The 17398-nt window shown below is 36.4% G+C and overlaps 1 protein-coding gene across 3 annotated transcripts in view; it reads right to left on the reverse strand.

The window, feature by feature from the left end:
• Positions 1–17398, reverse strand: part of ZNHIT6 (zinc finger HIT-type containing 6) — a 60033-nt gene that overhangs the window by 36397 nt on the left and 6238 nt on the right. For all 3 annotated transcript variants that reach the window (XR_004384127.1, XM_032870286.1, XM_032870285.1), the window contains one exon: positions 11172–11275. Coding sequence is in view for 2 of the 3 variants with exons in the window: in XM_032870286.1 (XP_032726177.1) it covers positions 11172–11275 (104 nt within the window). In the remaining variant the exon portion in view is untranslated. The remainder of the gene's footprint in view (positions 1–11171; positions 11276–17398) is intronic.

The raw sequence follows: 17398 nt of genomic DNA on the forward strand, positions 1-17398 counted from the left end.
ACATCTTGCTTCAAATAACTGATAAATACTTGAGCACTTAATAAAGTAGTTCTCAACTGGTAGTTGTACCAACCTGGGCGGTGGGGACATTTGGAAATGGCTGGGCCATTCTGACTGTTCCAAGACTAGGAAGCACTTCAGGCATTTTAGTGGGGAGAGAAGAGAAATGCTAACCTTCCTGTAATGCATGGGAAAGTCCCACACAACAAAAAAACAGTCCTGTTCAAAATGCCAATAGAGCCCTTACTAAGAAACACTAGAATGCAGAAAGGAGAGCACAAGTATATGCATACCAAAAACTGAATGCCAGCACTAAATGCAGCATGTGTTTTGTATTAACTGTGGAGAAAATATGTACTATAGGAACTGCAGCAAAAAGAAGTAACAGAGAAGATGAGCTATTGTGTCTTCGCAGACTGTTAGAAAATAATGGATGAGGAAAACATTCTAGGATTAAGCATGGTGACCAGCCTGGGTATACTTGCTTGACTATATTAGGAAATGAGGTAGGGATAGACTATTCAGTATGGATCCCTCACACCAAAAGGAACATTTTCTGCTCAAAGTATGACTATCTAAACTCCCTGACATGGCATATAAAGTCCTGCAAAGCCCAAGCCAAGTGGGACTCTCTCCAACCTCATCTCCTACCACTTGCCAACTCCCAACCTAGTTTCTAGACACACCAAACCACATACAGTGTCTTACCTTTACTACTTTATCCTGTTGCATCTGATAGTCTCCCACAAGACCAGCCTCAAACCTAGACTTAACTTCTTGATTTTGAGCAGGTGACTGTCACAATAAAAACACATTTTATAAAGATGAGTCAGACAGCCACGTGTCGAGTGACTGAGGTAAAGAGACACTGAGGTAGGGTGGGCACTCAGAAGGTCTTCAGTAATCCAGATTAAGACAAGGTGGGCCCACATGGGAGAATACAGCTGATAAATGTTATGGTGAAGGAAGGGGGAAGAACAGATGCCGGAGGCATATCATGAAGTAGCAGACCTGGGGACTGCAGAAGGACTTCCTTAACTGAACCTGGGTGGGGACTCCAAGAAGACCAAGGGTATTTTCCATTTCCATGAATGTTGGCTAATTGCTGTTAAGGAAAAGTACCACCTCTGTGATGCTATGTCAAAGAAATTTCCTCACCACTGCCTGCATGGTCCCAGTAAGGAAATGCCTGTTTGGGGAACCACTAAGTTTCTACTTTTTCATACTGTTTTTTCTAATTCCTGCTGTTGCTCTGAAATCTTTCCACCAAACTAGATCACTGCAAAATCCACTTGTCCCTCTATTACCACAACTGTTAAACCCATCATTTCCTTTTCCTTTGCTCTTTTCTAAAATCAATTTGCAGTAAAGTATACTATTCATAGGTCATCATGCAAGTAAAATACTGTGTTTTATGAAGGGTATCACCACATAACTGGTTAAGGAAAAAATGCTACTGACATTAATAAAGAGATAGATGGGTATATTACTGCAATATAATTAGAATGTTGTAATTTTATCTGAAGGAAACAAAGTAATTTTGCGAATCTGTAAAAAAAAAAAAAGGTTACTTCTTTACAAGAGAGACATCTAGTGGCTAGCTTCTAAAACAGGACAGGAGCTCAATTATTAATTCACACTGTTGTTAAATAACGGGCACACTTCTACCATCTTCACAAACTTAGACTCTCTTAGACATTCCGTATTAGTACATTCAGACCTGTTCCATTCTTCTTCCATTGTAAAAACATGCCATAATTTATGTTGTCCACTCCTGACAAATTATTTAGATTCATACTACTCTTTTGCTATTACAAATAACACTGCACTCAATATCCTTGTACATATTCCATTTAAATGGTTGTATCTATCAAATAAATTTCTAGAAGTGGAATTGCTAAGTGAACAAGTAATTATCATGTCTTCCTGATCCATCTCTTTTCCCCTACTGCCTTATCTTTGTACTGGGGCCACTGTTTATTTTAAACAAGACATTTTAGAAGAGATAATCTGAAAACCTTCTCAATAGCATACATTAAGAAATCCTGGAGAAATAAACAGACTGAGCTCATAGGCAAGTAAGAGATATCTTCCGGAACCAAAAGGAAGCAGGAACTAAAGACCCTGGGGGAATGCTGAAATGACACCTGCTCTGGAAACCTTTGCCAATTTTGGTACCGAGAGGCTTGTACACAACTATGGGGTGACAGGAGACATGATCTTGTACCCACATATTTTGGAGACCTCAAACTGGGATCAAACCATAAAACCAGTGAAAATGTAAAGCAGAAAAATCCTGACCATTAGCAAAGCAAACAACTAGGAAATATGTGGACCTTAGCTCGGGCTCTAGGAGAAAGGTAGAAATGGTAGAGGGAAAGACCTCAATTGAAAATGTGGAACTGCAGCTTCCTCAAATTGGTTGGGATTCAAATTATTCCTACTAATATAGTCTGAGAAACTTAAGACTAAGAAATTAAAAAGGATCCTGAATTGGAGCCATAAAGTATCTTGGCATAAGCAAACGCATGCCACCTTCTATGTCAACTTGCGTTCACAGCTCTTTTTTAGAAGAAAAAAAAACCAAGAAAATGAGCCACCATAACCAAAAGTCAGCAGAAACAGCACACAGCAGTAACAGACTTCTAATACTGGAATTATTTAAACAGATAATAAATGTTCTAAATTATTAAACAAAGGGGAACTTAAACATGAGAAAAGAATACAGTTCGATCTAGAAGAGCAGAGAGATTTGGGAAAGACACAGAACTTCTAGAAATGAAAAACAAAACTAAAACAAAAAACACTACATGAGCTAAATATAAGATTAATTAGACACAGCTGAAGAGATAGTGACTTCAATGATGTAACTGAATAAATTACCCTGAAAGCAGCAAAAACAAACAAATGAGATATTAAAATAATGCCTTAGAATTCCCAGAACTGTAATATGCAGAAAGCACAAATGTCAAGGAAGATAAATAAATTAAAAAAAAAAAAATCACATGAAGACCCATATCACACTGAAACTGCAGAACTCCAAAGACAAAAGTGAAGATCTGAAAAGCAACTGCAAGGGACAAAAAAGAGAGTGTTCTTACGAGTGGCAAAAAAAAGTAAGAAGGGAATAAGTAACTGAATGGAAGTATTAAAATAAAATATCAAGATATTCAATATTCAGCTAAACTATCATTCAAAGGTAAGGGTAAGCTATATGATCTCATATATGGAATTTTAAATCAGGCAAAACTCATCACCAGGACATCACAGGATGTCCCTGGTGAGGAGAGGAACTAACAAGGAAAGACCTTTCCGGGGTGAAGGTAATATTCTATATATACGTATAGGAACAGTGTTACATAGATATAGGCATACCTCGGAGATAATCATGGGTTCAGTTTCAGACCACTGTAATGAAAGTAAATACTGCAACAAAGCCAGTGAAATGAATTTTTTGGTTTCCCAATGCATAGTTATTTTTACACCATACTGCAGTCTGTTAAGTGTACAGTATTATGTCCAAAAAAAAGGGTACATATCTTAAATTAAAAAATACCTTATTGCTAAAAAAAAAAAAAAGCAAACCATCATCTGAGATTTCAGTGAGTCGTCATCTTTTTGTTGGGGGAGGGCCTTGTCTCAGTATTGATGGCTGCTGACTGATCAGGGTGGCAATTTTAAAAAACAAGACAACAATCAAGTTTGCTGCATCGACTGACTCTTCCTTTCATAAATGATTTCTCTGTAGCAGATGATGCTGTTTGATAGCACTTTACCCACAGAACTTTCAATACTGAGGTCAGTCCTCTCAAACTCTACCACTGTTTTACCAACTAAGTTTAACATTCTAAATCCTCTGCTGTTATTTCAACAATCTTCAGAGCGCCTTCACCAGGAGTAGACTGTATCTCAAGATACCACTTTCTCCATTCATAAGAAGCATCTCCTTACGTGTGAAAGTTGTATTGACATCACAGCCATTCAGCCACCTCTTTAGGCTCCACTTCTACTTCTATCTAGTGCTCCTGCTGCTTCTACCACATCTGCAGTTACTGCCTCCATGAATGTCTTAAACCCATCAACGTCCTCCATGAGGGTTGGAATTACTTCTTCTAAACATACCTGTCAATGCTGATGTATGGACTTTTTCCCATGAATCACAAATGTTCTTCATAGCAACTAGAATGGTGGGCTCCCTTCTGGAAGGTTTTCAATGGATTCTGCCCGGGTCCATCAGAGGAACCACACTATCTATGGAGGCTATAGACTTATGAATTGCATTTCTTAAATAGTGAGACTTGAAGGCCTAAGTGACCCCTGACCCATGAACTGCAGAATGGACGCTGTGTTAGCAGAAATGAAAACAACATTCAACTTATTGTCAATGAGCAGCAATATTTTGAAAGGAATCTTTTTGTCTGAATAGTAGTTCTCAACAGTGGGCTTAATTCAGTAAACCATGTTATGAACAGATGTGCTGCTATCCAGGTTTTGTTGCTCCATTTATAGAGCATAAGCAGAGCATATTTAGCATGCTAGGATTTTTGGAATGGTAAAGGAGCCTTGGCTTCAACTTAAACTCACTGGCTGCATTAGTCCCTAGTAAGAGTCAGCCTCTCCCTGAAGCTTTGAAGCCAGGCATTGACCTCCTCCCTAGCTAGGAAAAGTCTAGACAGCATTTTCTTCCAATATAAGGCTGTTTTGTCTACACTGAAAATGTGTTGTGTAGTGTAATCACCTCTAATTATATTGGCTAGATCATCTGGATAACTTGCTGCAGCTTCTACATCAGCACTTGCTACTTTACCTTGCACTTTTATGTTACGGGGAGGGCCTCCTTCCTTAAACCTCACACACCAATCTCTGCTAGCTTCAGACTTTTCTTCTGCAGCATCCTCACCTCTCTCAGCCTTCACAGAACTGAAAAGATTCAGAGCCTTGATCCGGATTAGACTTTGGTTTACAGAAAGGTTGTCACTGGTCTATCTTCTATCCAGACCACTTAAACTTTCTTCGTATTAGCAACAGGTTGTTTTGCTTTCTTATCATTCCTGTGTTCACTGGAGTAGACTTCTAATTTCCTTTAAGAACTTTTCCTTTGCATTCAGAACTTGGCTAAGTGTTTGGTACAACAGGCCTAGTTTTAGGCCTACCTTGGCTTTGACGTGCCTTCTTCACTAAGCTTAATCATTTCTAGCTTTTGCTTTAAAGTGAGAGACATGAGATTCATTCTTACACTTGAACACTTAGGAGGTCACTATAGCATTATTAATTGGCCTAATTTCAATATTGTTGTATTTGGAATAAGAGGCATGAAGAGAGGGTGAAAGATGGGGAATGGCCAGTTGGTGGAACAGTCAGAATCCACACATTTATCAATTAAGTTCACTGTCTCAAATGGCTGCACTTCATGGCACCCTAAAACAATTACAATAGTGACATCAAAGATCACTGATCACAGATCACCATGATAAATAATAACAAAAAAGTTCGAAACACTGCGACAATTACCAAAATGTGACAGAGACATGAAGCAAGCAAAATGTTGGAAAAATGGCACCAAAAGACTTGCTTGATGGGACTGTCATAAACCTCCGACTTATAAAAAAAAATAGTATCTGCAAAGCACAATAAAGTGAAGTGCAACAAAAAAAGGTATGTCTGTATATGCATTTGTCAAAACTCAACAAGAGTACTCTTTAAAAGATTTGTGTATTTCACTGCATGCAAATTTTACATCAATAGGAAAAGTGAGCTTCCTATCTTTCAGATAAATGTTTAAAAACTCTGTTTTTTCTTTCATTGAACATATCATGATGTCATTTCACAACAATTCTTCCACATCTAGTTTGTCTCTGGGTACCTAGAATTCCACCTTGGGAAGATACAATCAATTTAACTCAGTCCCATAGTACTGAACACTTGAGTTGTTACATTTTTTACATTATTAAAAATAATGCCGGCATAGATATGTGTAATTCTGTAAAGTGTATGAATACATCTGTAGACTAAATTATTTAAGTATGTGTATATAACATTTTGAAAAATATTACTAAACTGCCGTCTAAAATGACCACTAATGTATATTCTCAACAGTGGAAGAGCAAATTGGCCTGGCTAACCCATACCTTCATTAGATATTATCAACATACACCTACAGGCCATGTATTTATATGTACATATCATTCTATGATATGTCAGGACCATCTATTCACTGAGATTTAAGAGATTCACAGTCATACTAGTCAAAAACTCCCACCATAAAGGATGCCTGATTTACAATAAACCTCACGCTTCTAAGGTATGTATTGCACCTGCTATGTAACTATACTGATAGTTCTACAGAGGTAACCCAGACACAATGGAGCAGAGTTACACTTCACATGTATTTATGTGTGGTAATAGCCCCAAAGAATTCCTCACTCTGTTCAAAAATTACCATTGGAACGTTTAATTTTAAACAAGTTCTATTTGAGTTTTTGACTATATTGTAACTCAAGCTGCTTAAACAAGCAAATGACCAATTTAATATTGAGGGAGTTACAGCAATCATCTTTGTACACAGGACCAAAATCTCATGTGAACAATAACAGTAAAATCCCTAAATATCAGAAATTGAAAGTTTTCTCAGTAACTTCTTTGCCAGCAAAACCTGCCTGAGCCAGTTCACAATCATTATTTACCCATCATAATGTAAACATTTACAGGTTTCACTGTAGACATAGTATCCTTTGATTATGTAATGCTGTTTCAGAACTCTTAGAGGTGAACGTAATATAGCAAATTTACCACATCCCCAAAGATTTCAGATAAGAAAAGCAGACCTTGAATTGTCATTGTATATTATTTACTAAGTGCCAGGTACTACTTTAGGTATAACTTCATTTAATCCTCTCAACATAGTAAATTCAATCTTGCCCAAGGTCACCTAATATGTACTTAACGGTAGAGGCAATATTCAAATTCAGGTTTATCTGAGTAAAAGCATTAATTGCTTTTGAAAGTTGAAAAGAAGTACTGAAAATGAACCTCTTAAAAATAGAATACTGGGGCATGGGAAGTGAAAATAATCCTTTGAAAAGATTTATTATCTCCCTCTTCCCCCCTTCTAGCGATCATCTTAAATAACACATCATCTAATAACACTAAATCATAAAATAACACTTAAAATCATTAAAACCTAGTCATTTTCATATGAATGGCTAAGAAAACAAAGGTATCCTAAAGAAGATACTTCTAAATTTTTAAAGATTTTATTTATTTGACAGACTGAGATCATAAGTAGGCAGAGAGGCAGGCAGAGAGAGAGTAGGAAGCAGGCTCCCCTGCTGAGCAGAGAGCCCGATGGGGGGCTCAATTCCAGGACCCTGAGATCATGACCTGAGCTGAAGGCAGAGTCTTAACCCACTGAGCCACTCAGGCACCCCAATACTTTTAAATTTTTAAAATTTTGTTCCATTTTTTCCCCTACAAGTGAAGACAGGATCTTATATATTTATCTTGCTACTTATACACCACCTTTGAGCAACAGAAATTTTTTGCAATCCTGATTCTACTATACATTAAGTTCAAGAAGTAGGTCTTTTGTATTAATTTAAATCACTGATTCTCAAGTAGGGGTGATTCTGTCTCTCCCCTCTGCCCCAAACTCCAGGAAACATCTGGTAATCTCTGGAGACATTTCCTGTTGCCACAAGAGAGGTGGCTGGGTAGAGGGTGTGTGTATGTGTGTGTGTGTGTTACCAACATCTAGTGGGCAGAGGACAGGAATGCTACTAAACACCCTAAAATGCACAAAATAGCCCCTCAAAACAAAGAATTCTCTGGGTCAAAAGGTCAGGAGGGCCAAGATGAGAAATCATGACCTAAATCACTAATGAAAATGCTGAACAAGAATGAACAAAATATTGGGACACACTAAGGAGATTTCCAAGCTGATTATCAATTAACTAACCAGCAATATTCTCAATATTCAGTATGGCTTTCACCCAACTGGGACCTCACCTTAATGTTTTATTCATCTAACATCTAAATACAGACATTTTAAATTCAGTTAATAGCAAAACCATTTTCATTTAAAAATAATAATGGGCAATTTCACAACAAACAAATGGAAAATTTAGTTACACAGATTTTGAATTATTTTTATTATTATTATTTTTTCACTGAACTGACCCCCAAAATGGTCCTACAAATGAAAGATCATCTTACCATAATGGATTGGATTAAGTCAAACTTTATACTCTGAAACATGTATTCAAATATTCCCTATCTCAGTAGCAATTAAATAAAAAGCAAATAAAAAAATGTCATTTCAACCTTCCAAGTTAGCAACATTTTTTTAAAAGAGAAAACTCAGTGGTATTGAGACATTTAAATGGATATTCTCATACACTACAAATGGAAATGAAAACCAGTTTAGTACCAGTTTATTATTATAAATCACAGTTTACAGATGAGGAAACTGAGGCAAAAAGAAGTTAGGTGGTTTAGCTTAGTATCGCGTAGCTAGGAGGAGGCTGATTACAAATTTGAATAAAAGTAGCCTGGCTACAGTTTCTGCTCTTAACTATTCCATCTTACTATCTATAGGTTGTAGACACTTTTTACAACTATTTAAAATGCATCAAAAATGAATGTAAGACCAAATTAAAGGATAAAGAGACTAGTGAAAATATTCCCTATGTATGGAACAGAGTAAGATGAGCTATAAACAGGTACATCTTAAAAAAATATTCAAGAGCTCACCCTTTCCAATAATCAGATGTAGTCTCTATCGTCTCTGATCCAGTAAAGTCTACTTTCTAGGGACTGATGGTACAGAAAAAGCCATGTGAACACACAAAACAATTCTTCAAGGAAGAATAATTTAATGTAATATTTATCGTGGCATTATTGCTAACAATTAGAAACTAGAAAAAAGCTAAATGTTCATGAATATGGAAATAATTAAATAAATTTAAACATAGTAGCTATTGCTGGAATACACTACTTAGAAATAAGGCAGATCTGCATTAATAAGAAAAGAGCTCCTAGCTGTAGAAAAAAGTAATTCTTTTAGTCATAAAAAATTAGCAATGTCTAACTTGAAAAGTCATGCAACTTTGTATATTCTTATGCATTTAATACCATATTTTATTAATGGAAAAGTAGAAGAAAACATGGTTAGAAGGAAACATCAAGTGGTTATCAGTGGTCATCTCTACATAATGGAATTATAGGTGCTCTTTTTCCTTTAAACTTTTTAATGATGAGTATATATTATTTTTACAGTTGCTACATACACTGATTCCTTCCTACATTCCATTTAATGGTTAGGTAAATTATTACAATAAAGGTCACAACTTGGGGCACTTGGGTGGCTCAGTCAGTTAAGCATCTGCCTCTGGCTCAGGTCATGATCCCCCGGTCCTGGGATTGAGCCCCACATTGGGCTCCCTGCTCAGTGGGGAGTCTGCTTCTCCTTCTCCCATTGTCCCTCCCCTTGCTTGTGTACTTTCTCTCCCTATCTCAAATACATAGTCTTAAAAAAAGGTCACAAGTCTATATAATAGCTATCATCATCTCCATTTTTCAGATGTGAAAAAAGCAAAGAAACTGACTCTAAATCCTATTTTGAATGATGTTGCTAATCCCCTCATGTGAAAACACTAAAAAATTTTAAGAATACCAATTCCAAATAACTATAAATTCATGAGCAAAAAAGCCCCATTTGCTACTTCAGAGATCTGAAAATAACCAACTATAAATTTGGGTTCTAAACTCAAGAAATACACTTAATATTTATTTTTGAAAAAAAAACAGAAACAAAAACTTCCCACATACATTCATGTTTCTAGAGACCCCATAATTTTACATTTGAGGGTATATGCTTTTAAGTACTAAGAACTAAGCTCTGATGACAATCTGAATGGCTTCCTTCATAACATAAGAATACATTTTGTATTTGAGAAGACATAAACTAGTTACCTTAAATTTCAAATACAGTATATCAATTTCTAAATATGTCAGTTTGAAAACGCACACTGGAATTACCTCATATTTGATAAATGAAAAACATTATTTCTGGAAGCTACCCAGAAAAAAGGAAAACCACTTTTACAAATACTTGTCTTGAAACATGTAAAATAAATGGATCTACAACTTATAATATAACTTCTTTTGAAAAGGTGGAAAATTTATCAGAATAATGGGATTTCTGATGGTTTTGCCTTTTCAGTTTATGAAGCAATACAACTGGGAGGGAATCTTAGTTTACCTACTACAACCCCCACATCATACAGATGAGGCCCAGAGAAAGTAATCTGCTCAAGACCTTGCAGTTACTAAGAGGCTGAAGAAGGTAGAACCCACTCAGGATCTTTTACTTCTAAGTCCAGAATACTGACATTTCAAAGTATTACCTAGGGGCGCCTGGGTGGCTCAGTGATTTAAACCTCTGCCTTCAGCTCATGATCTCAGGGTCTTTGGATTAAGCCCAGCCTCGGATTCTCTGCTCTGTGGGGAGCCTGCTTCCCCTTCTCTCTCTGCCTACCTCTCTGCCTACTGGTGATCTCTCTGTCAAATAAATTAAAGAAAAAAAAAAAAAAACTTAAGAAAAAAGAAAGTATTACCTAATAATTTTGCAGGCTACTTACAGTATTTTGAGATCCTGTCTCCTCTGTACTAATGGGACCTTTTAGATCCAGCACTTACAGAAAGCAGCAGGCTAATCTCTATTGTATTTATCTGTACTCACAGATTTACTATAGAGTAAATGTTTTCCAAGTCCCTCTTTCCCAACATTGGCTTTCAAATAAATCTTACTGGAATCCCAAAGGAGTTCGATAAAAAACGATAAAAAAACTAAACTCCTCCAGTCAAAATTGTACAGGGGTCCTGCCTTATTATTTTGTCCCTGTAACCTCTAAAATACTTCCATGGTATCTTAGGTCTCAGATATATACACATACAGTTATAGGCCCAAATTTTTATTAGTCACATGACATAAAATTGGTATAAGTTTTTAAATGCTTATTTTCAATTTGTGCAATTATCTTGGCATAGACCAATAACAAAAAGCTTATAGACTACATGTTAGGTAACAATGCTCTATAGGAAACCAAACTTTAAAAGATGTTCCTGATCAAATCCGAATACTCAATATACTAAGAATGAAATTAGAAACTTACTTCTTATCAAAAAATGTTGAATTTTCTTTTCTCTTGGTGAATCCACTGGGTAGAAGCTTTAAGTTAATACCTTGTCTTCTGGCACGATTTTTCATAAAGTACATCTAATAACAAAAAATAAATAAATGGACAAATTAATTTTAAAATGCCTTAAATTTCAGAAGTGAGTAAAACAATGTTCAAAATATAATAGTGAAGATTTATTGGGTATGTATGTTTCACAAATTGTACTAAACAGCAGTAACTCATTTAATCCTCACAGTATTACCAGACAGGTACTATTACTACCCCCAATCTAGGAACGAAAATTAATGAGATGCCAACATTATATAGCTATTCCTGAGAGAGAGAGCCTGTATTCAAACTCAGGTATATCTAATTCTAGAGACTCTGTTTTCAACCATACATTTTATGAGCCAGAAGAAAGATTTAATGGGATTTTTAAAAATATAGGTCATTTGGCAATTCATAGGGGCTACCTATACAGTTCCTTTTCTTTTACTGAAGAGTTTATACCATCCATACTTGGCTCTATACATGCCTGCTTTGATTACCAGACAGGCAGTTTACTCAGGGGAGGAACCATGACATTGCTAGTACAAGGCCCAACTTAAAAGTAGCCACCACTGTAGACTATACAAAACGGGGTATGTGAATAATCTGGCTCTGACATGTGTTACTCCACTGACTGTCTGGGTTGGTTAAGCTGAACTAGTCAACTCCAGAGAGTAGTGAAGGAAATAATATCATCAAGACTTCTTCCTTGACACTCAAAAAGCAAAGTATAAGTGCAAGTTTTTGGTTAAGTGAATGGGAATCTAGAATTTGCAATGCAAAGAGATAATTAAATCATAAGCCCCGGGAAAAGAAGAGTCAGTTATCATTTGTTAAGAAGAGAAATAATTTAAGAAATTACATCCAATTTTATAACTCATGTGACTTTGGTATCAGTAGTGGCAATGATTATAAGGATCAACCCTGCCACTGAAAACATGGAAGAATTACAGACAATGGGGGGAATAAATACATGTAATAAGATACATTTAAAAATCACCTTAGAAGCACTGAAAAGCTGAAAAAAAAAATACAAATATACAGGCCAATATTTGATGAGAAGTGAAAGCTCAGAGAGGTAAGCAAAGCAATGAAGCCACCTTTTAAAAAAATTAATTATTTTTATTAACATATAATGTATTATTTGCCCCAGGGGTATAGGTTTGTCAATTATCAGGCTTACACACTTCACAGCACTCACCATATCACATACCCTCCCCAATGTCCATAACCCAACCATCCTCTCCACACACACCCCTCCCCCCAGCAACCCTCAGTTTGTTTTGTAAGATTAAGAGTCTCTTATGGTTTGTCTCCCTCCCAATCCCATCTTGTTTCATTTTTTTCCTTCCCTACACCCCAAATCCCCACTCTACCTCTCAAATTCCTCATATCAGGGAGATCATATGATAATTGTCTTTCTCTGATTGACTACTTCGCTCAGCATAATACCCTCTAGTTCCATTCATGTCGTTGCAAATGGCAAGATTTCATTTCTTTTGATGGCTGCATAGTATTCCAGTGTGTGTGTGTGTGTGTGTGTGTGTGTGTGTGTGTACACACACACACGCCACATCTTCTTTATCCATTCATCTGTTGATGAACATCTAGGTTGTTTCCACAGTTTGGCTATTGTGGACACTGCTGCTATAAACATTTGGGTGCATGTGCCCCTTTGAATCATTATTTTGTATCTTAAGGGTAAATACCCAGTAGTGCAACTGCCGGGTCGTAGGGTAGTTCCATTTTCAAATTTTTGAGGAACCTTCATGCTGTTTTCCAGAGTGGCTGCACCAGCTTGCATTCCCACCAACCTTGTAGGAGCGTTCCCCTTTCTCCACATCCTCTCCAACATCTTTCATTTCCTGACTTAATTTTAGCTCTAAGGAACTTACCAAACTCAACACCCAAAGATATCCAATCAAGAAATGGGCAGAGGACATGAACAGACATTTCTGCAAAGAAGACATACAGATGGCCAACAGACACATGAAAAAGTGCTCCACATCACTCAGCATCAGGGAAATACAAATCCAAACCACAATGAGATACTACCTCACACCAGTCAGAATGGCAATGAAGCCACTTTTGCAAATTCTAGCAAATATAGGCTTTCCCTTTCAACAGCCTTCTCCCCAAAAAGGTCAAAGTTAAGACCCCGTAATCTTCAACCCTCCTCAAATGAATCTCAGTAACAGAATATGCCTAATAATATTAAGTTAAGGGCGAACCAGAAATAAATCCTATCCCCAGAGCATGCAAGGAAACTTACATTGGAATGACTGAAATAGAGGGGAAAAAGGAAAAACAATTTATTAGAAGCTGTGGCCATGGGCCAGTTCTTGCTAACATTTGAAATGATTGGCCTTGCTTATGTAGTCAAGGGAATCTTAAACTTTCAACTTGGTTTAAGACAGATGCAGATTTGCAATATTCCCAGGTACCTGGCAGAATACAAGAAGGCCTGCGTTCTACTCTTCAAAAAGTTCTCACAATTTAAGAAAAAAAAGCAGTACTCAATAAATAAAAAATAAAGAAGCATGAATAATGCAAAGGTCAGTGAGCAAGAACCAAAGGAGAAAAGAGGTAGCTGATAATTCCCCATATATTCAGATACTAAAAGGATCATACACAGACTGCAGAATATCTCTGCAAAATTTAAAAACATTAGCAGTTTAAAATATGCGCAGTGAAGAGAAACTATAAAAATGGACTCAGCAGATTTTTCAAAGAACCAAATAAAACTATGTTTGCAGAATACACTACAGAGACAAAAAAGATTTAAAAAATCAAAGACATTAAAGGGTAGGTAAGATATGGGGAGAGGACTTAAGTCACATTTAATGGTAGTTATAGAAAAGATAAGGAATAAGGCAGACGTAATCTTTTAATAGAAATGTGCTAAAAATTTCCCAGAACTGATGGAAGATATGCCACAGATTCAAGAAAACTAACACTTATCAAGTTAAGATGAAAAGAAATTTGCATTTTTTGTATTATAGCACAAATACAGAATACCAAAGATAAAAAAATGCAGCCAGATTAAAAGATTTCAAAGGCAGTTAATCCAGGTGACTGCAACAATAACAGAAGCCGTAAAACAATGGAACACTAATCCTAAACCAGAATTCCAGAGAAAAATCATTTCAAAGTGAAGAATGGCAAATAAATAGAAATTTAAAAAAACAAACAAACAAAAAACCCAAAAACCCGACAAAGGAACCCAAGAAGTGGCAAACCCTCTAATTCTCTTCTCTAAAGGAAATTCTAAAGGATGTACTTGAAGCAGGAAAAAAGTTGTCTCTCAGATGTAAGATCTAAGATGATGAGAGAAGGAATAAAGAGCAAAGAAAGTGGGATATATAAACTCAAGGGGCGCCTAGGTGGCCCAGTGCATTAAGTGTCTAACTCTGGCTCAGGTCATGATCTTGGGGTCCTGGGATGGAGCCCAGTGTCGGCTCTACACTCAACAGGGAGTCAGCTTCTTCCTCTCTCTCTGCTCATCTCCCTGCTTGTGCTCTCTCTCTCTCCCAAACAAGGTCAAGAGGAATTTAAGGTAATTGCTAGTAAAATCTGCCTGCTACTTATCTTTAAAGATAAATTTTATTGGGATGTCGCTCCACCCATTCATTTATATACTGCTTGTGACGGCTTTCTCGATACAACAGCAGAGCTGGAGTAACAGAAACAATACGGCCTGGAAAAAATATTGACGTTTGACCCTTTACAGAAAGGTTTGCCAACTCCTATTATAAGGTCTTCTGCGCTGTTTAGGCACAGGGTTCAGGTACTACTTAACTTCAGATACTGGCAAATTAAGCATGCACGTTGTGGAGTCTAGCTTAACTAATGAAAGGATAGGAAAAGGGCCCATAAGTTCTAAACTGATAAAGAGAAAAATTTAAATGACTGAAAACAACAACAACAGTCCAAAAGACAAGAAGAAGAAAAAAAACTGATACAAATAGCAAAAATAATGTGACACATTTAAAGTCAATTATACAGGTGATTTTATTAAAATGTAAATGAATTTAATGATTTAGTTAAAAGTTACAGACTATCAAATGGAAGAACTGGAAAACAACTATAACCAGAACATAAGGACACAGAAAGGCCTTAAGGAAAAAAACAGACCACACAAATACCAAGCAAAGAACTTTATAAGTATTAGTCAAAGTACACAAAAATCTAGAGACAAAGAGGGTTACCTTATAATGCCAAAGGATAAATACACCAGGGAAAAGTACTTCCTGAGATATGCATTTAATAATTTAGCCTTAAAACATATAAAGCAAAACAAACTGAACCACAAGGGGAAAAAAATCAAACAAGCCTGTTTGAGTTTATCTACTGGGAAATGTTAACATACTTTTTTTTGGAAACTTATAGACAAAACACACAAAAAAATCAGTAATTATAAACAATTTGAACAATATAATTAATAAACCTGACTTATAAGGGGTATATAAAGTACTATTCAGCAACTGCAGAATATTCTTTCTTTCAAGCAAACAAAGAACATTATAAAACTTGACCATAAACTGGACCACAAACACAAGCACTAATGTATTTTAAAGGAATGACCTTAAAGAGTATGCTCTCTTAAAAAAAAAAGAAGGGAAAAAAAAAAAAGTATGTTCTCTGACCACAGTGTAAGTAAGCTAAACATAAAAAAGATATAACAAAAGTCAAAAGGACACATTAACAAAATAGAAAAAACATATAACAGCAACTGATCTAAGAAAAAAGACACAAATAACCAATATCACAAATGAAATTACTACAACTCCTACAGAACTGTAAAGGAGAGGTTTATGAAGAACTTTATGCCAATGAAGGTGAATACTTAGGTCAAATGGACAAATTCTTAGAAAAATGTAATAGCTAGTAACACTAAATCAAGACACAGTAAACCCACAGAATCCCACAAATAGTAAAAACTATACCTCAGTGGCCCAAACTCTAGGTACATACTGGTTCCTTAATAATTTTACCAAACTCCCAAGAAGGAAGTAATTCCAACGTTAGTGAATGCGTCCAAGAATAAAATGGGAACACTGCCAAATAATTTTATGAAATTAGAATCATTTTGATATGGAAATCTGAGAACACTAAAAAGGAAATCTCACTCATGAAGAGAAATACAAAATGAGAGCATGGATAAGGTGAACACACACATATAATTCAAAGGAATTCTGCAGAGTATAAAAAGCATATGATATGATAATAGCACACCATGCAATTTAGCTTAAAATAGAAAACTGATTAAGATTACTCATATATGGCGCCTGGGTGGCTCAGTGGGTTAAGGCTCTGCCTTCGGCTCGGGTCATGATCTGAGGGTCCTGAGATCGAGTCCTGCATCAGGCTCTCTGGTCAGCAGGTAGCCTGCTTCCCTCGTCCTCTCTCTGCCTGCCCCTCTGCCTACTTGTGATCTCTCTGTCAAATAAATAAATACTTTTTTAAAAAAAGATTACTCATATAGATTATAGATTAAGAGAACAAAAATAAAATAATCAAATACAGAAGAAGCATTTGATAAAATACAACCATCACTCATGTTAAAATCTGATAGCAAACTAGGACTAAAACCTCCATAATCTAGATGTCAAATTACACCTAGAAAAAATTTAAGAGCAAACATCATGATGCAATCTTGGAAACTTTCCTTCTATAATTAGGAGTTATAAAACAAAGATGTACAGAGGCGTTAAGATAGCAGGCCTGAGGGGCACCTGGGTGGCTCAGTGGGTTAAAGCCTCTGCCTTTGGCTTAGGTCATGATCCCAAGGTCCTGGGATTGAGCCCCACATTGGGCTCTCTGCTCGGCAGGGAGCCTGCTTCCTCCTCTCTCTCTCTGCCTGCTTCTCTGCCTATTTGTGATCTCTGTGTCAAATAAATAAATAAATAAATAAATAAAAATTTAAGAAAAAGATAGCAGGCCTGAGACTGTTATCATTAGGTGGTTTTGCTTGCAAGGTTGTTCCCTGGCTGGTGCAAGGAAATTTGAATGATTGGTAAATGGTTCCCTACACTAACTTTTTGTAAAACAGTAAGTGTGGTTCACTGTGCCTGAATTGTTTATATAAACAACATGGTTTTATTTGCTTTCCTTCTGGGAGTCTGGAATTTGGCACCTGCTAGGCAGAGGGAAGGTGCTCCTGTGACCAGCCC

Source organism: Lontra canadensis, unplaced genomic scaffold (assembly GCF_010015895.1).
Source record: "Lontra canadensis isolate GAN:19392208 unplaced genomic scaffold, GSC_riverotter_1.0 scaffold40, whole genome shotgun sequence".
Lineage (NCBI taxonomy): Eukaryota > Metazoa > Chordata > Mammalia > Carnivora > Mustelidae > Lontra > Lontra canadensis.